At 34.7% G+C, this 26,690-nt stretch overlaps 1 protein-coding gene across 3 annotated transcripts in view; it reads left to right on the top strand.

Annotated features, from left to right (window-relative positions):
* LOC128230243 (uncharacterized) overlaps positions 1-26,690 on the top strand; it is a 74,038-nt gene that overhangs the window by 5,864 nt on the left and 41,484 nt on the right. For 2 of the 3 annotated variants that reach the window (XM_052942355.1, XM_052942354.1), the window contains exons 3-9: positions 1,607-1,737; positions 2,021-2,264; positions 5,176-5,490; positions 8,055-8,097; positions 8,859-9,304; positions 9,590-9,681; positions 17,981-18,072. In XM_052942355.1, coding sequence (XP_052798315.1) covers positions 1,607-1,737; positions 2,021-2,264; positions 5,176-5,490; positions 8,055-8,097; positions 8,859-9,304; positions 9,590-9,681; positions 17,981-18,072 — 1,363 coding nt within the window. Of the gene's footprint in view, positions 1-1,606; positions 1,738-2,020; positions 2,265-5,175; positions 5,491-6,002; positions 6,015-8,054; positions 8,098-8,858; positions 9,305-9,589; positions 9,682-17,980; positions 18,073-26,690 lie in introns of those variants that run through there. The other variant, XM_052942356.1, reaches the window with a different exon arrangement.

Here is a 26,690-nt window from a genome sequence, read left to right as displayed (position 1 = left end):
TTATAAAACATTCAATTGTGAAATAGGTGGATTTATCATTATCAAACCTGAATGATGAATGAGAATGGTCTGCTACCAGATTTGAATTTATCTCCAACATGATTGACAGTTTTTTCCATTTACTTATGTGACGAAATTTTACCACAGCCGTATAAAATAGTTGACTGTAGCCTAAAAAGTTGCTTCTTTATTTATTTTGATAGTCATTTAGATAAGAATAATTTTAACCAATCAGAATGCTGATCGCAACCAATCCAAGTGCTTGGTTTTCAACCAATCGATGCCCAGTTTTAACAACCAATGAAAGCATTGCTTTGCTTGAGCGCTTTTCGAGGCGTATATAAGGCCGAATTTTTCATAATATCGTCATTCTAGATGCAGTTACCATACAGTCAACATCAAGAAATAATTGGTATTAATCAACTTGAACTTTGAATTTGCTTATCTAAAATATTAACTATATTTACCGAAAAGCTCAGCTTTGATGTATTGTATAGTTAATAGCTGACGAGTGGACCGGGTTGTTGTTGAAAGATAGGATAGTTAATTTAATGTCTACACTTTTATGCTCTTGCTAGAAAGCTCAGCTATCCTGTGAGGCATAGTAAGTTGAAACTTCAACAATCTTTCGGAGAAAGCTCTGCTTTCCTGTTGGATGAAGTTAGAGCGTATTTATATTTGGATTGCAGACGCAAAGAAAGAAAGTGAATGCATTTTATGTATTTACCACGAAAGCTTGGCTATCTGGTATTTCATAACTGAGTAGTATTTTAAGTATTGTAATTTTGATAGATACAACTCTGTGTTTTATGCAAGAAAGCCCAGCTTTCTGTTAATTCACAGAGATCACTCAAAGCAGTCGATTTAAAGAGTTGAAAAAATCATTTTAATAAGTTGATCATAGGCATTTTTGCAAAAAGGAAAATTACTTATACAAAACTTGTTCTATAATTATTTTGTGATTATTTATTTGGAGCTCAATCAAAATCATTTGTACACAATCAAAAGGTTAAGTAACCTTGAGGAAAATTATTATATTGTTTCTTCTTTTGTTATTTATTAAAGAGTTCTGCCATAACTTTGATAAAATAGTGTACAGCAGCTCGGTACACTCCAAACACATTACACTTAGATTGGAAATAGAGTGTGTTTTCAAAATGGCTTTATTGTTTGCCGGTGCTATTTCACTAAAACTATTCCCAGCCTTTAAGTACATGTATAGTAAAAATGTCAGCACTAAATAAAGTACATAACAAGGTGTTGTTCCATCAGAGTCATGATTATTTAAAATTTAAATGAATAGTAGCATACCGGCCCAGGGTTGGGGCAGTTTATTTGTTTATTTAATTGCTTTCATGTGTTTCACGAAAGAATCTTTTAATGTGTAGCTTCAAAATATTTTGATTTTGAAAAAAAAAAATCACTGAACATTGAACTCTATAATTAAGAAGTAATCAAATATAAATAATTTTGTTTTTCTACAAAAATGAAGCTTTGAGCCAAGATCTCAAGAGCTGCCAAGATGCCACACATATGATTTTTATAAAAATGAAATAGATTTATTTCACAAAAAGAATACTATAGAGCATTATTTATCTTTTGTCAGATTCAGATACATGCAGGAGGGCATTGAACCGAGCCCACAGACGATTGGTAAATGATATAAAACCAAAGGAGGTTCTGGATCTTCTTGAGAGGGATGGACTGCTTGGCTATGAGCAGATCAAAGATATACGGGTCAGAAATTTGCCAAGATTTTCCCATCACCATTAAGCTCTGCTTTATATAATTTACTGTATATTCATTTATATAGCTCAATTGTGAAGCTAATTATCTCTTATACATAATTTTTATGTTTTTCTTTTCTGAAGCTCAGGTACTGTGTACTGAATGATGCTTACATTATCCTTATAACAAACGTCAGACTCAGCAGTTTCACTCTAGAGTGTCTGTCAATTTTCAGTTTAATGAAAAAACTTTGATTTTGTTTCTAAGTTAAACCTTCATTTATGCATAATAGGGTCTTCTTACTTCTTCGATGCAAAACCGGATTTTGTTAAGCAAAATCAGCCAGAAAGGTGTTGAAGGGTACAAAATATTCAAGGAGTGTTTAGCTGAATCTGACCAAAAGGAATTAAAAAAATTATTAGACGAAATAGAAGAGGAGCTTTACAGAGAGAAGAACCGAGCTGAAACTATACAAGAGGAAAGACAAAGGATGCTTAAGAAACGGGAACTACAACAGGCATGCAGAAATGCTCCCGGTATGGTACCTTAAAAATACTCCTGAGATGATACCTTAAAGACTTTGGGCTAGTATTCATAAAACATCTTAAGGCATTTCCTAACTTAAGTCAGTTTGCTAAATTAAGTATTTCACTGGTCTTTGTTATAATAACTTAATTATATCTGAAAATAATTTCAATTATTATATTGAATTCTAAAATCAACTTTAAATATTTGTTAAGTTAAGACGTGACTTAAGATATACTATAAATACAGGCCCTGAATAAAAATTAATTAACCATTAAAATGTTGAATGTTGATGCTGGAGGCTCTATTCACATAACAACTTCGGTTATATTTTTAAATTGGGGGAATATTGTTTCTTTTACTAAGCTAAATTAACAGAAAGTAAAAGTTTTTGTTCACCAAAAAATATGAAAATAAGCAACAAAATGGTTTAAGTAATAAATCCTCACGAATAAAATTAACGCATAGTAGAGAGCATTTTAGATAAACATTAGGAATTATTCATTAATTTGAGAATTTTCACAAAGATGCTTAATGGGGCCCTTTTGGCCCATTTCAATCAAGATCCTAAGGCGTAAGATTAAAAATTTCAAGGCGTTACTTCGTGCTCGTTGAGAACTGCATTATTAAAATATTGTATCGCATAGATTTTGCATGTAACTTTACGTGTGTATCTTTTCACTCTTAAAAAATGTAAGTTTACAAATAGGTAGGGATGCAAACGAATATTCGAATATTCGATCGAATGTTTGGTATTCGAATGTCAAAATTGGTTTTCTAATATTCAATGTTTTTTGGGTGTTTTTTTTAATCCTTTGCCTATAACTGTGTTGTACATCATCGCTTGTCTTGTTTTTACAACAATTGATCCCTTATGCCAGAGGTGTGAATGTGATGACACTATACACACTTCATATATTAATTAGGGACATTTCGTATACCGGTTATTACAAAGGCCCCGGCTATTATTGTAGCAAATAACAACAGTAGTTTACTACATTTCTTAAATATTCATTTTGGTTATAGAATATTCGATCGATAGAACTACCAAATATTCTAATATCAATTTTGCCATTCATTTGCATCCCTACAAATAAGATATGTTATTGAAATGGGACCCTGATGACCCCATGTAACTTTGGCGTCATTGGAAAGTTTAATGCTGGCTGGTAACTAATATGTAAAGTAACGACACATCAAGTTTGTTTTATTATCTTATGTCTTATATTTTCTTTTTTCTGACATTTTCTTTTTTTGCACATATTCCCCTTTAAAATGTTATTAAGTGTTCTTAAGTATGTTATTCTTTAATTATGAAAATATGAGCATCCTTCCCAGGCTGAGAAGAAGTTTTTGCTGTCTGCTACGAGATTTAAAATACCCTCAGGATATCAGGATGATTGGCAGTTGTTCCGAATGAGAATGAATCAGATTGTTGTTGTTAAATATGAGTTATATCAATACACCACTTTGAGATTCTTTCAAAAACAAGCAGACAGTTTGAATTGTGTATACATCTGATCAGTTACAATGTTCAATCCTCCCTTCCTACCAAAGAGGCTTAATTGTCAGCTGACCGTATTTCTTTGAAACAATATATTCCTTTAAGGACAAAATTAGCTTATATGATTACATCTGACCATTGACTCATTTAAAATTCTGTTATTAACCAGGTTTTCACATAGTAAAACCTGGTTATTAGAATGGCGAACGTCATTGTTTGGGCAAGCGGGCAGGCGGGTGGGCGGGCGCGCGGCGTCAAACTCACCTTTGAAACTGAATAACTTCAGTAAGGGTTGAAACCTGGTTATTAGAATGGCGAACGTCGTTGTTCGGGCGGGCGGGTGGGCGGCCTCAAACTCACCTTTGAAACTGAATAACTTTAGTAAGGGTTGACATATCTTGACCAAACTTGGTCTATAGGAAGAGGTGATGGAGACCTTTCATGGGATTGCGTTAAGGGTCCCTAGGGTCAAGGTCAAGGTCACTGTTACTAAAAATTGAAAAATGGTTGAAACTGAATAACTTTAGTTTTGACAAAGCTTGGTCTATAGGAAGAGTTTATGGAGACCTTTCATGGGATTGCTTTTGGGGTCCCTTGGTTCAAGGTCAAGGCGTCTGTTACGAAAAATAGAAAAACCGTTGAAACTGAATAACTTTAGTAAGGGTTGACATATCTTGACCAAACTTGGTCTATAGAAAGAGTTTATGAGTACCTTTCATGGGATTGCGATTGGGGTCCCTAGGTTCAAGGTCAAAGTCACTGTTACTAAAAAATAGAAAAACGGTTGAAACCAAATAACTTTAGTTTGGGATGACATATCTTGACTAAACTTAGTGTACAGGAAGAGTTTATGGATACCTTTCATAGGATTGCGTTTGGGGTCCCTAGGGTCAAGGTCACTGTTACTAAAAATAGAAAAATGGTTCAAACTGAATATCTTTGGTTAGGGTTGACATATCTTGACCAAACTTGGTCTATAGGAAGAGTTATGGATACTTTCATGGGATTGCGTTTTGGGGTCCCTAGATTCAAGGTCAAGGTCACTGTTACTGAAAATAAAAAAAACAGTTGAAACTGAATAATTTTAGTCAGGGTCTACATATCTTGACCAAACCAGGTATTAAGGAAGAGTTTATGGATACCTTTCATGGGATTGCGTTTGGGGTCCCTAGATTCAAGGACAAGGTCACTGTTATTAAAAATAGAAAAATGGGTGAAACTGAATAACTTCAGCTAGGGTTGACATATCCAGGTATAAAGGAAGAGTTTATGGATACCTTTCAATTGATTGCATTTGGGGTCCCTAGGTTCAAGGTCACTGTTGCTAAAAAAAGAAAAACAGACACAGGCTGAAGTTCTTCTGTCAATCATTAAAAACCTGTTTTCGTTGCATTGCGGCGTTTCTTGTTTTGTTTTAGGCTCAAGATCTGCTTCCACTCTTGAAAAACTAGACAAAGTGCCCAGTGACCGTGAGTTAGTCAGCATTGCTCCTTCCATTGGCAGCGGATGGGAACTCTTGGCCGCCATGTTGGACGTGAAAAGACCTGCTGTTGAACGAATAAAACTTGACCATGGGTATTCTTCTGTAGAGCAGATTTACAACATGTTGCAACATTGGAAACAGAGGAATGCAAATAAGGCCACGTTTAAGGCCCTACTTAAAGAAATGAAGGACTGCAATTCTGTTACTATTGACTGGGAAGAACTGAGAGAAAAACTTGGATTTGGCATTGGTAAAGTTTATGATCCGTTTTGATGATTGTCACAACTGTTAATATACCAAGTGACATTGGTAAAGTTTGTAATCAGTTTTGATGATTGTCACAACTGTTAATATACCAAGTGGCATTAGTAAAGTTTGTAATCCGTTTTAATGATTGTCACAACTGTTAATATACCAAGTGGCATTGGTAAAGTTTATGATCAGTTCTGATGATTGTCACAACTGTTGCTATACTAAGTGGCATTGGTAAAGTTTGTGATCCGTTTTGATGATTATCACAACTGTTAATATACCAAGTGGCATTGGTAAAGTTTGTGATCAGTTTTGATGATTGTCACAACTGTTGCTATACTAAGTGGCATTGGTAAAGTTTATGATCCGTTGTGATGATTGTCACAACTGTTAATATACCAAGTGGCATTGGTAAAGTTTATGATCCGTTTTAATGATTGTCACAACTGTTAATGTACTAAGTGGCATTCGTAAAGTTTATGATCTCTTTTGATGATTGTCACAACTTGGATTTGGCATTGATAAAGTTTATGATCTGTTTTGATGATTGTCACAACTTTTAATATACCAAGTGGCATTGGTGAAGTTTATGTTCCGTTCTGATGATTGTCACAACTGTTAATATACCAAGTGGCATTGATAAAGTTTATCAGTTTTGATGATTGTCACAACTGTTGCTATACCAAGTGGCATTTATAAAGTTTATGATCCGTTTTGATGATTATCAAAACTGTTAATGTTTTTAGAATAGAACTGTTATCATGAAATGTCTTCATTATTGTTTTTAGCACTATCTTAATGAAACTTGGTCAGAATGTTACCCTCAATAAAATCTTGGATGAGTTCGATATTGGGTCATCTGGGGTTAAAAACTAGGTCACCAGGTCAAATTAAAGGAAAGCTTGTTAACACTATAGAGGTCACATTTATGACTGTATCTTCAGGAAACTTGGTCAGAATGTTAAAATCACTACTCTCTAGGTCAAGTTCGCTTCTAGGTCATGTGCGGTCAAAAACTAGGTCACCAGATCAAATTTAAGGAAAAGCTTTTTAACACTCTAGAGGTCCCATTTATGACTGTATCTTCATGAAAGTTGGTCAGAATGTTTATATTAATAATCTTTAAGTCAAGATTAAATCTGGGTCATGTGCGGTCATAAACTAGATCACCAGGTCAAATCATAGGAAAAGCTTGTTATCACTCTATAGGTCACATTTATGACTGTATGTTCATGAAACTTACTCAGAATGTTTATATTAGTTAGCTCTAGGCCAAGTTCGAATCTGGGTCATGTGCGGTCAATAACTAGGTCACCAGGTCAAATTTACGGAAAAGCTTGTTAACAATCTAGAGGTCACATTTATTAAGGTTTCTTCATGAAAGTTGGTCAGAATGTTAACATTAATTATCTCTAAGTCAAGTTTAAAACTGGGTCATGTGTGGTCAAAAACTAGGTCATAAGGTCAAATCATAGGAAAAGCTTGTTAGCACTCTAGAGGTCACATTTATGACTGTATCATTAGGAATCTTGGTCAGAATGTTTATATTGATTACTTCTAGGCCAAGTTCGAATCTGGGTCATGTGTAGTCAAAAACAAGGTCACCAGGTCAAATTTAAGAAAAAGCTTGTCTAGAGGTCACATTTATAACTGTATCGTAATGACAGTTGGTCAGAATGTTTATATTAATAATCTTTTAGTCAAGTTTAAATCCAGGTCAATTGTGGTCAAAATAGAGGTCATTAGGTCAAATCATAGGAAAAGCTTGTTAGCACTCTAGAGGTGACATTTATGACTGTATGTTCATGAAACTTAGTCAGAATGTTTATATTGATTAGCTCTAGGCCAAGTTCTAATCTGGATCATATGCGATCAAAAACTAGGTCACCAGGTCAAATTTAAGGAAAAGCTTGTTAACACTCTAGAAGTCACATTTATAAATGTTTCTTTATGAAAGTTGGTCAGAATGTTTATATTAATAGTCTCTAAGTGAAGTTTAAATCTGGGTCATGTGCGGTCAAAATCTAAGTCATTAGGTCAAATCATAGGAAAAGCTTGTTAGCACTCACATTTATGACTGTATGTCCAAGAAACTTAGTCAGAATGTTTATATTGATTAGCTCTAGGCCAAGTTTGAATCTGGGTCATGTGCGGTCAAAAACTAGCTCACCAGGTCAAATAATAGGAAAAGTATTTTAACACTCTAGAGGCCATATTTATGACCATATGTTCATGGAACTTGATCAGAATGTTATTGTTGATGATCTTTTTTGGATCAGGTGAGCGATTCAGGGCCTTCAGCGCCCTCTTTTTTTTTTCGAAGAATGAAATTATGCCTTTGTGTTGTTGTCGTCAATGTTTTAAAAATTAACATTGACCAATAAAGGTAGAATATATTTACATCAAACTTGGTACTAATATTTACTGCGTCAATACGGCAATGTTTAAGAACCAATAACTCTTGAGAAAAAAGTGTCCCGAATTTTGCCTCTAATAAGAAAGAACATAATGCATTATTACATACTTTATTTCCGTGTTAATATATTATTGAATTACTTACAGAGGCGTTGATGGACCCTGAACCCATGGAAGTAGAGGCACTAAAGTAAGAAAATAAATAATTGAATTTCAGCATTTTTGATATTGTTTCTCTTATAAGAATAATTCCTTCCAAATTTACACAAAAAACAACAATTTATATACAACAGTGTGTGTATACCACTTGATAAATTACATCATTTATGCTACGTCAGAAGGCAACATTTTGCTTAAAATGAAGACTTAAATCAAAGATAACTTTTCTTTCACTACACCATTTTAAATGAAACAAAGGGCAGTCTATGCCTCTTAAAGAGCCACGCCTTTGTTTTATTACCGGAGTTTGATATGGTAATTAGTTTCATCACACACTTCGACAAACCTGTTTCCAAAATAATGTTTTGACAGTGCTCCGCCAGACGGCCGTATTGTGAAAAGGTTTGTGGAAGTGTATTAAGAAACTATACTCTCAATCAAACTCTGCTGATAGACCGAAGGTGGCGTCCATAAGCGCCGTTGACTGCCCTTTGTTTCATTTAAAATGGTGAATAAATAGGAAAGTTATCTTTGTTTAAAGTCTTCATTCGAAGCCAAATATTGCCTTCCGACGTAGCATTTATGACGCAATTGATCACATGGTATACACACGCTGTACAAGCAGATACATATTGCAAGTATTGTTATCCTTCTAGCATTGACATTCTCTAAGGTTATATATGCATGTCAAATTGCTCATAATAAATTTATCAAATATAAAATGAATACACATGTAACTACGGTAGAGTATGTCTAAAATAGAAAAGTGGTAGATAAAAATTAATTTTTCAGTCCACCTGCGCCAACATACGCACTGAGAAGAGGAGCAGGTGGAACTCGTGCCATGCAACCTCGTTCATTGGAATCAGGGGTTGAGGAGAGTGAACCTATGGACACTAGCCCGCCAATTGCCGCACAAAACCTGCCAGTACAGAATGTGCCTGATGCTCAAATGATTCATGATGGACAGCTTGGAGTTACCTCTGTAGTGCAACCTCAAAATGAGCCAAGGTTTGGGAATACTCGAGCTATGGTATGTTTAGGAATTACTTCCGATAACACACAACAGGATGATGCTTCATTTTTAGAAGAAATTGAGAACAAATTTGTTATGGTGATTAAACGTGATTTGTTTGATGGACGTCTTATCCGTCTCAGCCAAACTCAAATGGTAAACATTGTGAAAATCGGGAAAGCAAAAGAATTGGCAATAACCAATGGTGCAAAAGTACTTGCAAGTAAGTTGGTTTTGTTCTTCTTAAAAACAAAGCCCACTTGAAAGCACATGATACCTTAACAGTGTATCACTGAAAATATGGTCAGTCTTAGATATGGAGCACGCGCATTGAAAAAGTAGAACAAGACATTATGGCTCACTGCCAAGAAACCTTATGAACTAATGTTATTTTGTATGTTTTAGTTAACAAGCCACTTCCAAAGATCTATCTTTTTCCTCTATATTTGCTTTCATATGTTCGTCTTTTAATAAGATAATTGTGTTGTTTTTCCCCAATTTAATTCAGCTTCAAAGATTCCAGGGTTCAACACTAAGGTGGTCATAAAGGAATTGCACATACAGAAAGATGATTTAGATAGGATGAGATATGTCACAAATGTAAGTTTTGTTTCCAAATCAGTTGCATGAACATTTATTGAAGAACCGTGTTTCAGTATTAATGTTATTTGCATTTCTTGTCTTGCGTTGATTCTTTGCTTTTCTGACAGGCTTTGCTTTTGAAAAATATCATAGCTCGATTTTGACAATAGTTTATATTGTAATTTTTAAATCACAGTTTGTGTAGTTAATCGTAATGATCATTATTAAGAATGGGTTATTATTTTTTAGCATAAATACAGTACTGGGATGATTTCAGCAAAACTTCAGAAGAAATTTCCTCCAGTAGTCCTCTTTCAGAATCCTCCTCTAAAATAGCTCTACACAGAACTGTGGTTGCACACCGCAGGTCCAATTTCAAAATAATTTTACAGAAATAATTCCTAGGTACCCTGTATCAGATTCATTCACCCTATGTTGATTCCATGGGTACAATGGGGGATCTAAAAGTAATAAAGCAATGAAATTATAAAATGTACTTTCATTAGAATCCATGAGAAACTGAAGTTTATCGGTTCTTATTATGCCCTGCTTCGAAGAAGAGGGGGTATATTGCTTTGCACATGTCGGTAGGTCCGTCGGTCCGTCAGTAGACCAAAGCTACTGAAGTGATAACTTAATATTTACTGGACCTATGGTCATCCAACTTGACATGAAGTTTGGTCCTGACCAGTAGATGACTATATTGATTTTTGGGGTTATCAGGTCAAAGGTCAAGGTCAGAGTGACATTTAATGGTAAAAAGTTGTCAAAGCTTGTCCGAGTGATAACTCAACAATGCCTAGACCAATGGTCATCAAACTTGACATGGTGGCTTGGCCTAACCAGAAGATGCCTCCCATTGATTTGACATGCAGGTTGGGCCTGGCCAGTAGATGACCCCTATTGATTCAAGGGGTCATTGGCCCAAAATTCAAGGTCACAGTGACCTTTAACCGAAAAATGTTAGCAAAGCTTCTCCAAATGATATCTCAATAATGCCTGGACCTGTGATCATCAAACTAGACTTGGAGCCTGGGCATGACCAGTAGATGACCTCTATGATGTTAGGAGTCATCAGGTCAAAGGTTATGGTCTCTGACCTTGAATGTGTAAAGGTTGTTTGAGTGATAACCTGCACCCATAACCCTCAAACTGACTTGGCTGTTAGTTTTTGGGCTGTGTGTTGCCGGACAAAAGGTGGTCCGATTCGAATCGCGATCTTTAACTTGCGATTCACGAATTGATTTATGATTCACTTAGTTAAAAAGCAATACATATTTTGAAGGTAAATTAATAATTAAAGTATAACAAAAGCTTCATTTTTGTTTAGTTTTTTAAGGGTAAACAACATTTAAACTTTCTTTGTTTACACAATACACACTCAATTTAAGTCAATTAGCTACACTCATTTCTATATAGAGCTGGATTTGATGTTTTTGTTGACGGGAATGCTACCGTAAGTCGACATTGATTTGCAGACAAGAATAAATGATAGCTGTACATAAGTTTCGCATTTTATTATTGTAGATCTTCTCTTTATAATTTCTTTAATGCCCTTTGACTTTTTATTTCTTATTTCTATATTTGTATTCTTTTTTAAAAACATTATACTCCCTTAAAACCTTAAAAAGAAGCATTCTCCATTCGAACACCGCACACTGAATTGAATGCTAGCTCTGTATGAATTATGATGCATTTTTTAGCTCAACTATTCGAAGAATAAGGAGAGCTATACTACTCACCCAAGCGTCGGCGTCGGCGTCACACCTTGGTTAAGGTTTTGCATGTAAGCACCTTTAAGTCATTATCTCAGTAACTGCATCATGTATTGCATTGAAACTTTATATATGTATTCCCAACTATCTAACCTACTTAATTAATGAAGTTAGATAACACTTATTTGAATTTAATGCAAATAATGGGCCTTTATTATTTGACTTAAAAAATCTGGTTAAGGTTTTACATGTAAGCACACATAGGTTAATATCTCAGCAATGACTTGATGTATTGCATTAAGACTTTATACAATGGTACTCAACCATCCAACCTACTAAATCAACCAAGTAAGATAACTCTAGTTTGCATTTAATGCAAATAATTGCCCTTTAATATATGACTTAGAAATTCTGGTTAAGGTTTTGCATATAAGCACATATATGTTAATATCTCAGCAACTACTTGATGTATTGCATTGATACTTTATACAGTGGTACTCAACCATCCAACTTACTTAATTAACCAAGTTAGATAACTTTAGTTTGCATTTAATGCAAAATAAATGCCCTTTATTATTCGACTTAAAAATTCTGGTTAAGGTTTTGCATGTAACCACATTTTAGTCAATATCTCAGCAAATACATAATGTATTGCATTGAGACTTTAGATATATCTAACTATCTAACCTACTAAATTAATGAAATTAGATAACGCTTTTTTGAAATTCTGGTTACAATTTTGCATGTTACAACATTTATTAACCAGGTTTTCACTATCTGGTTATTAGAATGGCGAACGTCGTTGTTCGGGCGGGCGGCCGGGCGGCGTCAAACTCACCTATAAAACTAAATAACTTAAGTAAGGGTTGACATATCTTGACCAATCTTGGTCTATAGGAAGAGTTTATGGATACCTTTCATGGGATTACGTTAAGGGTCCCTAGGGTCAAGGTCAAGGTCACTGTTACTAAAAATAGAAAAACGGTTGAAACTGAATAACTCTAGTTAGGGTTGACATATCTTGACCAAACTTGGTCAATAGGAAGAGTTTATGGATACCTTTCATGGGATTGCATTTGGGGTCCCTAGGGTCAAGGTCACTGTTATTAAAAATAGAAACAATGGTTGAAACTGAATAACTTTAGTTAGGGATGACATATCTTGACTAAACTTGGTCTATAGGAAGAGTTTATGGAGATCTTTCATGGGATTGCATTTGGGGTCCCTAGGTTCAAGGTCAAGGTCACTGTTACTAAAAATAGAAAAACAGTTGAAAGTGAATAACTTTAGTAAGGGTTGACATATCTTCACCAAACTTGGTCTATAGAAAGAGTTAATGGGTACCTTTCATGGGATTGCGTTTGGGGTCCCTATGTTCAAGGTCAAGGTGACTGTTACTAAAAAAGAAAAACGGGTGAAACTGAATAACTTTAGTTAGTGTTGACATATCTTGACCAAACTTGGTCTATAGGAAGAGTTTATGGATACCTTTCATGGGATTGCATTTGGGGTCCCTAGGGTCAAGGTCACTGTTACTAAAAATAGAAACAATGGTTAAAACTGAATATCTTTAGTTAGGGTTGACATATCTTGACCAAACTTGGTCTATAGGAAGAGTTTATGGATACTTTCATGTGATTGTGTTTTGGGGTCCCTAGATTCAAGGTCAAGGTCACTGTTACTGAAAATAGAAAAACAGTTGAAACTGAATAATTTTAGTCAGGGTCTACATATCTTGACCAAACCAGGTATAAAGGAAGAGTTTATGGATACCTTTCATAGGGTTGAGTTTGGGGTCCCTAGATTCAGGGTCAAGGTCACTGTTACTGAAAATTTGAAAAAAAGGTTGAAACTGAATAACTTAAGTTAGGGTTGACATATCCTGACACAACTTGGTATAAAGGAAGAGTTTAAGGATACCTTTCAATGGATTGCATTTGGGGTCCCTAGGGTCAAGGTCACTGTTACTAAAAAAAGAAAAACAGACACAGGCTGAAGTTCTTCTGTCAATCATTAAAAAGCTGGTTTCGTCGCATTGCGGCGTTTCTTGTGTTTATATCTCGGCAAATACATCATGTATTGCATTGGAATCTAATCTAATTTTACAGGTATCCATGTTTCGCCAAAACTTTTCAATCCTTACACTGAAAAGCGGCGGAATAGTCGAGCGCGCTGTCTCTGTGACAGCTCTTGTTTATTTTTTAAACAACCACAATATTTGCTGGAATTTAATTGAATCATTTTGTTTTATTATTTTATTAAATTTTGCACTTGATTCACAATCCAGCGATCTCAGCATTGGCGAGTATTTGTGTAGAATATTTTGCTTTGACTCGCAATTACTCAAGGACTCGGGTACTCGTTACAGACCTAGTAAGGCTTGACCAGTAGATGACCCCTTTCGATTTCAGGGGGTCTTGGGTCAATGGTCAAGGTCACAGTGTCCTTGAATGCAAACAGCTTGTATGTTTGATAACTCAACAATGTCTGTACCAATGGCTCTCAAACTTGTCATCAAGGTTGGGGGTGATCAGTTGATGACCCTATGGATTTTAAGGACAAAGATTCAAAGGCCAAGGTCATAACTCATATTCACCATTTTAATTTACGTCATATCTACTTATTCCCTGCTGCCAAGAGGATACATTTTTATATGCAAATATCAGTCATCATCTGAACATGATAAAAAAAAAACGTTCCTTATAAGTATCCTAACACTGAATGGTCATAATCTTAAAAATGCCTCAAAGGCATACAATGTCAATGACAAATCAGCGGTCATTTAGGTCCATGCATATTTCATTCAATTGTCCCAATAATCCTGACAACATGGTGCTCAGAGCATAATGTTTAACAAACATCTCTTGTTAGCTCAACTATTCGAAGAGTAGGTGGGCAAACTACTCGCCCCGGCGTCGGCGTCCGGTTAAAGTTTTAGGGCAAGTTGGGATTTTCACTTATAAGTCAATACCCTACATTCAGTTGACTTAATACTTCACGCAGCTGTTCAGGGCCATCACATGATGAGGTTAGATAACTCCATATCATTCTTTACACAGATTATGGCCCCTGATTGACTATGGAACTGAGGTTAAAGTTTTAGGGCAAGTTGGAATATTTATTAATAATTTCTATATCCTTTGTTCAATTGACTTAATACTTCACACAGTTGTTCAGGACCATCACACAATGAGGTTACATAACTCCATATTATCCTAAATACAAGTTATGGCCCCTGATTGACTTAGGTTAAAGTTTTAGGGCAGGTTAAAGTTTTAGGGCAAGTTGGGATTTTCACTTATAAGTCCAATACCCTACATTCAATTGACTTAATACTTCACACAGATGTTCAGAGCCATCACATAATGAGGTTAGATAACTCCATATTATCTTTTATACAAATTATGGCCCCTGATTGACTATGGAACTTAGGTTAAAGTTTTAGAGTAGGTTGGGATATTGTTTAATAACTTCTATACCCTTCATTCAATTCACTTAATACTTCACACAATTGTTCAGGACTATCACCCAATGAGGTTACATAACTCCATATCCTTAATTCAAGTTATGGTCCCTGATTGACTTAGGTTAAAGTTTTAGGCAAGTAAAAGTTAAGAGCAAGTTGGGATTTTAATAAAAAAACTTCTATACCGTTCATTAGATGCACTTAATAAAATTCAAAATTATTTGCGACCATCTTCCTTTGCATGGCATATTTGTATATATTCTTAACCACATTTTCATAATGGTAAATCAAGTTATTTGAATGAGTTGCGTCATTGTTTGGGCGGGCTGGTGGGAGGGCAGCATCAAAGTCACCTTATGTATTGAATAATTTTAGTTAGGTTTGACATAAAGAGACCAAACTTGGTATTACTACATCGTTATTGTATTCAAAGACAAAGCGGCGTAGTCGAGCGCCCTGTCTTACGACGGCTCTTGTTAATGTTTAGTACACAAGTGAAACATTTCCCCCATACATGGTGTTGATGGTTGTGAATCACTAACAATCGGTGTTATTTGGTATGCAGACATGTCAATTGACTATATGATATAACAGGTCTTCCGTTAATTGACCTACGGACGTATATAACGTCAAGTTTTCGTCTCCATACGTCCAGTAATACAAGTATAACACTTCAATATAGTTTTTATGTTCATTTTAAATCACCTGAATGTCTCATTGATCCCAAAAGTTGTGTATTGATTTAGCCAATAAGACATTTTAACTGCTACTTGTTTAGTAGACCATTTAATTGATTTTATCTCTAGAATGTGAATACAGCTTAGCTGTAATGGATACTGGTTGCTTATTGGCCAGTTGAGTTTTTTTGACTCAGCCTACTGTCTGGTGATCGGTATTGTGTATGTGTGAAGTCGGCTTGTTAATATATATTTTTTATACTCGGAATTTTCGCATTGTTTATATTTTGATGACGAGATAATGATACATATTAATGGCTGGTCCAAATTTAAAGGTAAGATTGCAGTGTGGGTGTTTAAATGTCTTTGTCATTAGTAATTAATTATCGACTCTGACTGTTTTCTGACTGACAAAAGTTTTGAAAAGTACAATTTATATAATAAATAGAAATATGGGCTTATTGATGAAATGTACAAAAACAAACAGCATCCAGGCTTCCACTTTGCGCAAAATATCCCAGAGTATACTTTAAGTATTTTAAAAAACCCGAAAGCATGACTGTATGTCTGAAAGGTTGATGAGGCAGTACAATTGCCAAATCATAGATAGAAAAACACATAAAATTTAAACAGATTTGTTCAAACTGTTTGATTGGATCAAAGTCAGTGAGCAGTCATATCAAATGTTTTGTAAATAATGTACGGGCAGTAAAGAAAAACAAGGGCTTTGTTAATGTTGGGGCTTTTGTGTATTGTTTGTTTAAATATATTGTAATTGGTAATTGTTGTTAATATATTTTCTTTATATCATTAATAATAAACATTATTTTGGATTAGTGAGATAAGGTGTGCGTGATATGCGGAATTTTAATTACTTTATTCAAAACATAAACATGAATGGTCTTAGTGTCTTTTCAGGCTGCAAGTGTCTTTTCAGGCTGCATGTAGAAATCCACCTGCACAAAACACAAGACCAGGAACCACAAGGAAGCTGTCGAGGCACCAGATCTTTAACGTCGAGGACATCACATCAGGAAAGTTGAGGGAACACCACCAGCATCCGAGGAAGATACCCTGCTCTTCAGAACAGTTTACTGCACAGCAAATGAAATGGATCCCAACACCAACGTTAACCTCCTTCTGGACCTATTATGCATGAGTGGCAAAGACGCCTTCACTCAGAGACCCAGAATAATCTCATACATAAGATCAATGAACAGAAAAGAAATCAGCTTGATGTCACCAATTACTATTGAATTATAATTAATGAAAGCACTGACTCGTCTGTAAATAAGAATCTAGTGATTACATCAGATATGTAAGCCAATCCGACATAACTGTGAACTCTGAACTTATCAGAAATATTGAATGATGGAGCATTAGTCATGTTTGAAAATACTAGCAGTGTAGTTTAACTTGCCCTATATGACACATGTTCACTGTATAGCCCACAGAATAGCCCTCTCCTGCTCGGATGCATCAAATGTCATTCTTAATGTCCAGACCTATATACAGCTTCTGGAGAACATGTACATTCATGTGAGTGATTCAGGCATCCCAACACGCAAGCTTGAAGACATGCTGAGCCTAAACTCAAACTCAAAGATCCAATCAGCATTCACTGGCTAGCTATTTAGGATGCCAGGACTACTGTACACCGAAGCTACAGTTCCACAGTTACAGAGTCAGCTTCCCCCGTGGTAGAGAAGGCAAAAAATGAGTACTCAGACGAGGTTGTTATGAAGAGTAGTAATATTATAAGGGCTGACACATGCAAATATAAGTAAGCAAGTAGAGAAACTCCGAATGGATTGTATAGACACTGTGGGCAAGGGCGTGACTGAAAAAATATGAAAATCAGCCTAATGTGCTTTAGGCATTTCAAGTGAATGAGCAAACTTGAGTACGGATGACACAGACAAACTGTAAAGCATTTTGACAGAAGTACAATGTGTGTAATCACTTACTGAAGCTTGAGTATTCTGGTGTAAAAGAAAAACTATTGTCAGGATTATATATGTATAATCTTGTGTTTTGGGTGACATATGTGTTTTTGCATATTCATATTTATTTATGTGACGTACATGACTGTCATTTTTTAAGTGATAATTTTCTGTGCAATTTCATATATCTATACATAAATTATTTTTGTCAATAAATGAATAAATTTTAGATGGTGCTCATTTGCGGTTTAAATCTACTTTATAAATTAAACACAGAATAGCGTATACTTATGTATTATAAGCCAGACTTCCAAATTTCAAAGTCACTTAGTGCAGACTTCCTTTTTTCAAAGCTAAATGGAATGTTGTAATATCAAATTTATTAAATTTAATAAATTTTCCACTACTAAATCATTTACAATTGTTTTCAGCCAAAGGTTAATGTCCAATTAAAGGCAATTATGTTGTGAGGTCATATTATCAGCCCTCAGTACCATTTATCAATTGTTTCCACAGGAGAAGCTTGCATCCAGAATTCTTCATTTTGGAATAGTGCCATTGCTTGCATATCATGATGCGTTGCTGTCAGAAAATTCTGTGAGATTTGGGTATGTTTTCTTAGTTTTGTATTTTTCATGAAATCTTTCATTACCATAAAAACACCTGCCAGGGCCTTTATATTTTTCTGCAAAGTCAAATTGTCATATTCGCTATATCACTTGAGCATATGATATCCAGTCATGACCATATTTTATTGTTTTTCACTCTAGAGATACTGTTATTGCCCTTAAAGCTTAAGCTTTCACCAAATTCATTTTTTGAGTATTTCTTAACCAATTAAATCCTGGCCACAATGTTTTGTTTTAACAGTATTATTTTATACATAATGTATTTATACAACTGTTCATATGTAAAGGAAAAAGCCAAAGGTTTACATGGAACCCCTTTCACAATGTGTATTGGCATAATATTAAGGCTGCATTCAATAATCAAAGCGCGAGGCGCTGAAAGACTCTGCGGACAAATATGTGAGAGTTGCAAATTTTATTTGAACTATGGGAATGGGTGAAGGGCACATAGATAAAAGTGAAAAATGTGCCAAGGGCCAAGAGCGCTTGTGCCCACACTGGGCGAGGAAACAACAATATGATATCTATTTTATGGCATCTGGTGTCATCTTGTTTATGTAAATGTCACATCAATCGTCATAATCCCCCATCCCCATGTATTTAATGTGGCAATGCATGCCCCTTTCAATCATTTCTGAAGAAGTTTGGTTGCTTTGATTAGATATCATATGATAGGAAAATACAATACATCATATATATCATTTCCTTTAATGAACATACACGTTTTGTTTAAGGAAAAAAATTTTTTTACAAACAACTTCAGCAATAATTCCATTCAAAATGTACGGGCAGTAACAAATGAAAGGGCTTTGTAAATGTTGGGGCTTTTGTGTATTTTTTGTTTAAATATATTGTAATTGGTAAAAAATGCAGAGCTTTTAGATGGTCGTTTTCCCGCGGTCATGTGGTCAGTTAATGTATGTAGAAACTCTTTTTAGGAAATTTAAACAGTGACCTTGAACGCAAAAAGTTTGTCTTGTGTGATTACTCAAGAATGCCTGCACCCATGACCCTCAAACTTGATTCTTAGGCTGGGGGTGACCAGTATATGACCCCTGTGGATATTGAGGTCATAGTGTCAAAGGTCAAGGTCATTACTCATATTCATTATTAAAATTTACGTCATATTTACTTATTCCCTGCTGATAAGAGGATACATTTTATCTGCAAAGATCAGTCATCATTTGACTATGATTAAAACCTACCAACTATCTTCACACTTTAAATGGTCATAAAACTGCCTCAAAGGCATGGAATATGGAATGTCAATGACAATGACTCAACTGTCATTTCGGTCCATGCATATTTCATTCAATTGTCCAAATAATCCTGAAAACATGGTGAGGAGGGGGCATAATGTTTGACAAACATCTCATGTTTCTTTTTGATTAAAGGTATTGAACTGAGCTCAAACAATAACAACAATAAATTATGTAGATTACTCAGACTAAAACAAAATACATGTATAAGCATGAAGTATCATTCTCAATCTTAAATATTTAAAGTGCGCCCTGGATCACGTACATACAAGTTCTGGCATTTAGTTTTAACTTACATTTTAACACATGTCTCATTGATGTAAGACATTTAACTTGTACAGACATGAAAAAAGAAACAAGTTGTAATCCTTACTGTTGCTTCAGTTCAGTTTCTAATCTCTTGCTAGACTATTCGAAAAATATGGAAAGCTATACAAGTCTACTTAGCACCTCATGATGCAGCGGGCTTCACACCTTGGTAGCGGTGTTGCATGTTAATACCTTTTAAGTCATTATCTCGTCAAATACATAATGTATTGCATTGAAACTTCAGACTTATATGAATTCCAATCTACATAATTAATGAGTTAGATAAACACAATTAAGTTTTAATAAAATGTAAATTATGGGCCTTTTTTATTTGAATTACAAATTCTGTTGTTTTTTCATGTAAGCACATGTAGGTTAATATCTCAAACAACTTCTGGATGTATTGCATTAAGACTTTATACAATCATCCAACCTACTTAAATAACCTAGATAAATACCTTTAGTTTGCATTAAAGGCAACAAAAATATTGTTCGGCTTTAAGAATTTGGCTAAGGTTTTGCATATGTTCCCAGCTATCCAACCCACTTGATTAATCAAGTTGAATAACTATATCATGCATGTAACTCAAGTAATTGCCCCTTATTAGTCAACATAAAGATTCTGGCTAAGATTTCGCAAGATGCGAAACTTTGAACAACATCCAGCCTTGTTAATAAAGTAATATAATTCTACATTGTATATACTATATGTTGGCCACTTAATCATTCGACTTAGAGGTTTTGGTCAAGGTTTTGCATGGAAACACATATACAAGTCAATAATTCAGCTATTATTTAATGAATTGCGTTGACACTTTAAAAAATCAAGTATGATAACACTGTCTTACATACAATGCAAATTTCCCCCTTTTTATTTGACTTATAAATTCTGGTTTAAGTTTTTTTTATTTAATCTTTTTTTTACAATGGTCAATGCATCTTTTACTTTGATAATGATGAGAAAAAGAACATTAAAATTGCATATTAAAAGCGAAAAAATAAACAAATTGTTTGTAAAAAAACTCAAATGGGAAAATTTCATCATTCTTTGAGACTTAGACGATAGCTGATATGGGTGCTTTTCAAAATAATGAGGCAAAAGTGTGACATAGGGGTTGAAAATTCAAACCCAGTTTTCATGATTGTCACCTATTTTACAGGAAAGTAAATACTTCAAATTACACGGAAATAACTTTGGGAAAGTATCAGGAAATACAAATTAAAAAAAATTGACCTTAAATCCAAATATTGCAAAAATTTCTAACAATATGGGTGATCTATAAAAGTGTCTTATGACAAGAACCTAGCATAAATCAGATGTTTTTTTCTGAATTTTATAATCAGTAATTGGTACCTGTGTGTGGTCATGTGCATAATAATTCAGTTGTTTTAGAAAAATAAAAAAAATCTACACATTTTGTCGAAATTTGAAACCAAAAATAAATTGTTACCTCACAAAGTTTTTGCTGTAATTAAAACAAGAATCAAATAAGGGAAAAATCTACATTTACTTCACCTTATGCATCTTTATAGACCACAAACCAAATTTCAAGAATGTATTGTAATTTACAATTTCCAAATTTTTCATTTCAAAATTGAACTATTTTTCGGTGCACAGGGGACACATATTGAAAGCCAATATAATATGCATTTATATTCACTTTTATGTTAATAAAAACATTATTTGTGATCAACTTAAGACATTTCTGTGTATATTTAAGAGTGTATTCCTCAAAATTTTCTTTAGTATCACATTTTTCACAACAATTTCCTCAAAATACAACAGCATGTAATGATGCAAATGGAAAATAATGGCTAAGAGAACAACTTACAGCAAACAGTCACATATATAACATTTATTACTTCAAATTGAGTCCAAAAATAAGAAAATATCATCAATGGTAATATAAAGTACTAGAATTCATACATGTTTAGTACTTTGTTATGTAATGGAAAGGGTGCACTGGGGACAAATCATAATGCAAGTAATATTTTTAATTATGTAATTATTTTTGTAACTTAACTTTTCCTGGTAAACATTTTTACAATAAGAGGAACTGTACTTTCAGTAAAGCATGACACAATACTGTAAATGTTTGAAAGAGTACATTAGAGCCTACAAAACCAAATTTATAAACAATGGAATAAAATGTGCCCATAGAATGGAATAAAGTTTTTGGTCTCAATGCACCTGTTACCATTTAACACTTTTGTGAACATGTCTTAATTCAAAAGATGCCTCTTTGCCACTAGCATCCTACTCAATAGAATAGTATCTCTTTCATTAGGAATTACTTACGAATTAAATTTAAGAAAATTCTCAACTTGGTTTTCACAAGGATTTAAATTCACCTGGCTTTGACATGGTTTTACTCTGGTCCGTTTTCGCTGCTCGAATTGTCAAAGCCTTTACTTGCAACTCCACATATTCTTAGCATTGCTTGTGTATACTAGCTGTTTTTAGCTCTACTGGCCAAAGGCCAGAAGAGCTTATGGGATGGTAATGTGTACGTAGTATGTGCATCCGTGCGGTCGTGCGTCCGTGCGGTCGTGCGTTCGTGCGTCTGTAAACAATTGCTTGTGAACACGATACAGTCTTCAGTTTTGATTGTATCTCGATGAAACTTGTACAGTATCTAGGTATCCATCAGAGCTCGGTTCCTTTCGAAAACCAGCAAGATCCGCCCATGAATGCCTAGATTATGGGCCATGAAAGTTTTAAAGAAATGCTTTCTATTTATACCTCCCAAAACAAAGTTTGGGGGGGGGTATACTGGAATCGGGTTGTCCGTCTGTCTGTCTATCCGTCTGTCCGTCCGTTTTTTTTGTCCGGGATTCATCTTTGTCGTTATTGAACAAATCTTTTTCAAACTTTCAGATATTAATGGCCATGATGTAAACTTGCGCCTCTATGAAATTGGTTCGGGTCACATGACCCTGACCAGAGTTATCTCCCCTTGATGTGTTAAAGTAGGCAAAATAAGCCCTGTCCGGGATTCATCTTTGTTATTATTCAACAAATCTTTGTCAAACTTTCAGAAATTAATGGCCATGTTGTAAACTTTCGCCTCTGTTTTAGCCAGGTCTGCATGAGCGAATTCTATTTTTAGCCAAGTTTACATTTACATGTAAATTCAAGTCTAGAGTTAAGGGAGACAATTTGCAAGTCTAGGATTTTGAGAGACAATTTGCTTTTTGCTTCTGCAGTTAATTTTGTGAATAACTCTGCCTTGGTCCTGTTGAAAGCCCAAAGGCCGTTTTTTAGCTTGAAGTTCTGTAGTTTGCGCATTCATCTTAACAAAATTGGTTGTGAATGTTTAATTTATGCACCTGGTGTCATTACTGGCCACACCCAGGGTTCACAGGTTTGGTAAACATAAATCTGGAAAGGTTTGAAAATCTTTTTGTGTGTTCGTGCATCCATCTCAGCACAATTGATTGTGAATGTTTGTTTAAATTGATCAATGTTGTCCTAGGATGCCCTTGACTTTGACCTTTTGACCAACTTTTTTTAACTTTTAAAACTACAATTTTTTTGACTATGAGTACAGTTTTGAAAGCATTTTTTTTTGTCAGATGACTTTTACTTGGCACATATTAAAATAGTTCATGCAACTAATCTGCTTACAATACTTTCTGGGCTCAGATGTTGAACGTGCTACGTTTTCAGGTAACCCAAACACAAAACATAAACTATATGTCTGTTGCCTTTTACCCATACATACATGCTCTGGATTGATATGACCACAAAAGCCATGCCAGTAGAGCATAGGCCCTTTTGGGCCTCTTGTTTTAAGCTTTTCCTGATTTAGTTGGTGTGCCTACTTTTCTTGTGACAGACATCACCAATAGTGTAATTTTCTTTAACATGACGTATTTTAAGACCTTCTCTTTGGTGTAGCATTCTTTACCAGATTGTTAATTGTGGAGGCCCATGCCATGGAATCCCTCTGAAGGGATTGTTTTGCATGTTGTGTTTTCTCCGTACTGATGCTGCTTCAACTGTGTGCGTTCATGCCTTCTTATCTTGCCCTTTCTCCTTTTATTCTGCCTGTCATTTTCTGGACTTTTGTTGTTTGCTCATTTCGTTCATTTTATTTCTTCTCTGCCTCTTCTTCTTTAGTTTCTCCTTTTCTTTCATTTCTAAATCATATTTGGGATCTAGTTGTCTTCGTTCTTAGCATTGGAGCAATACACGGCAAATTCTGCTCTTTTTCTCGAGCTCTGTCATACCTTTTTTGCAACTTTTGAGTCATTCTCTGCACTTCCTAGACTTCATTTAATGTTTTCTGAGTCTTTTCTTCATTTGTTTTCATATTTTCTAATGCTCTCTTTGGAAAAAGAAGCTTAACTACAAGCTTTTCCACTAGGATAATAATAAAGAACAGTTTTTATAATACACTTAACATCCAATTGCTAAACTATCAAGTGATGCCTAAATATATCATACACATTTCTCAGAATGTGGAAATAGCACCATATTGGTCAGTTATAACATATTATTGAAATCTGTTAAAACAGGGTGCACAGGGGACATTGCTTTAAACCATGCAGATGCTTTACATCTCTGTTTGTGAGAGGCTGAAAGCTGTTTTTGCATCCATTGTCACTTCCTTTCTAGGGAAATACAGCAAAATATCATTTTATTGAAGAAATTATAGAAATCTGACAACTAACAACTCAAAAGGTGCACAGGGGACATTTTGGGGTAATAATACATGCATCTGAGTTTCGGAAAAAATAATGTATGAAATTATAAAACTATGTTATTTATTTAAAGCTAGCAGGTTTAAGTTATTAAAATAACATTAAAATTTAAGATAAATAGTGCTGAAATGGAATGGTAGTGTTCCCAATGTGAATTGAATAATATATCTTCTTTTTTAAATGAATGGGGGTCCATCATATGACATTAAAATTTGGTTAAAATAATACATCATTTTTTATTTGAAGTATGTTTTTTAAAAGGAGAAAGGGTTAAGTTACATAAAAAACAAAATCAAAATACTATATAATTCAGTTTCAAAAAATAAAACACATTTGAATTAAGACCTTCATGTAAAATGTCACACTTTTTTGGGTGCACAGGGGACAAATTTTGCAACATATTCTTACATAACTTTTTTGCCGATTGAGCCATCCATTTGAAACTCTACAAATATGTTAACACAATTTATTGGCACATAATTTGCCTTCAAACACTTTCCAAAAATGAAAGGAATAAAAGTTAGGAGAGAAAAAAGAAAAAGCCTCATTATTTTGAAAAGCACCCATATCCGACAAAATGTCAACAACAATGATCAGTCAATCCCACACCCACCGAGGAAACATTGTCATCAGTGGACCAAAACTATTATGAAATATTTTACAAAAGACAAAACAAACGAAACAATAAATCGGATGTTTTGGTCAGTGAATTAACTTGCTTCACTCCTGTCTTATACATCTATAAGTACAGATAAACTCTTTCGTAGATGAATTTCATGCACACGTCTCATATCTTTGATTATCACTGGAATGCCAACTTGCCTATTCATCCTGTAGGACTGTCTCAAAACTTTTAATTGGCAGAAAATACAGGTAATTCTAAACTTTTGACATGCACCTTGTAAATTAGATATTAATTATACATTTAATATTATACCAGTAAAACATATAACCCTTGGGGAAAGGCAATCATTTAAATAGTATATGTGTGGGTGTCTTTTACCCTAATTTGGACCCTGCAAGGGTAAATTTGCTTCTGTAGGGGGGTGGTATATATTAAAAGTGCCTTCTCCCCGGGGGGGGGGGGGGTATATGTTTAAATGGAAATTATCCCTAAAGACATTGTTAGCAATTTTTATGAACCATGCAATTAATGATCTCCCCTTACCTGTTTTTTTTTCAAACAAAACTTGCCCAGAGTATAATTTCATATCTATTCAGACATTAATAGATCTATTGCAGTATAAACTTGTACACAACTGCCATTGTTTCAAAGTCATCTTCCCTCCTTGAACATTGATTTTCTATTGGAAACAAATGAAAAGATTTTAATTAGACTTGAAACAGTAAAAGATGGCTGTGAGAAGTTGATCATAGCAAACAAGCTGCATTATAATAATTTTGACATTTTCAAGGCCCATAATCTAGCCATGCACAAGCGGATGTGCCTATGCATCTCGCAGCATGACTAGATTATGGGCCTTGAAAATGTCAAAATAATTATATTGCTATTCTATAGACTCATATTCCAATGCGCAATTTCATTTTAACTTTTTTTACCTCAAGTTGAGCTATTTTGATCAGTCTATGTCCATCGTCCATTGTCCGGTGTCTGGCGTCAACTATTGCTTATAAACAACATCTTTCCCTAAACCGTTTGGACAATTAATGAAACTTTATAGAAATGTTCCTTGGGTGGTGCTCTCCAAATTGAGCAAAAATGAATTGCATGCAGAACTCTGGTTGCCATGGTAACCTAAAGGAAAAACTACAAAACTCATCTTGACAAAAACCATGAGGCCTAGAGCCTGCCTGAAGTTTTCTGTGAACTTATATAGGAAATTCTTGAAAATCTTCTTGTATGAAACCGCTAGGTTCAGATTTTTAATAATTCGTAATAGCTTGCCTTTTATAGTGGTCCTCTGCGAAGATTGTACAAATTTTGCACCTGGGGTCAAAGCAAATCCCACCCCATTTGACCTACTTTCTTATTTTTGAAGCTACAGCAAAGAAATTTGGACAATGTTCATAATTTTGAAAACAAATATCGATGTTGTGATTGAATGACATTGACTGTGACCTTTTAACCTACTTTCTTCTTTTTAAAGCTACAACAATCATATTTGGACCATGTGTACAGTGTTTTAAACAGATATCAATGTTGAACTTTGATGACATCGACTGGGACCTTTTGACATGCTTTTTTATTAGCTCACCTTAGCCGTAGGCTGAGGGTGAGCTTTTAGGATCGATGATTGTCCGTCGTCCATCGTCTGTCGTCTGTCGTCGGTCCACAGTTTGTTAACACTCTAGGGGTCACAT

This window comes from Mya arenaria, chromosome 4 (genome assembly GCF_026914265.1).
Source record: "Mya arenaria isolate MELC-2E11 chromosome 4, ASM2691426v1".
Taxonomy (NCBI): domain Eukaryota; kingdom Metazoa; phylum Mollusca; class Bivalvia; order Myida; family Myidae; genus Mya; species Mya arenaria.
The sequence above is the reverse complement of the archived record's forward strand: the minus strand, read 5'-3'. Positions and strand labels throughout refer to the sequence as shown.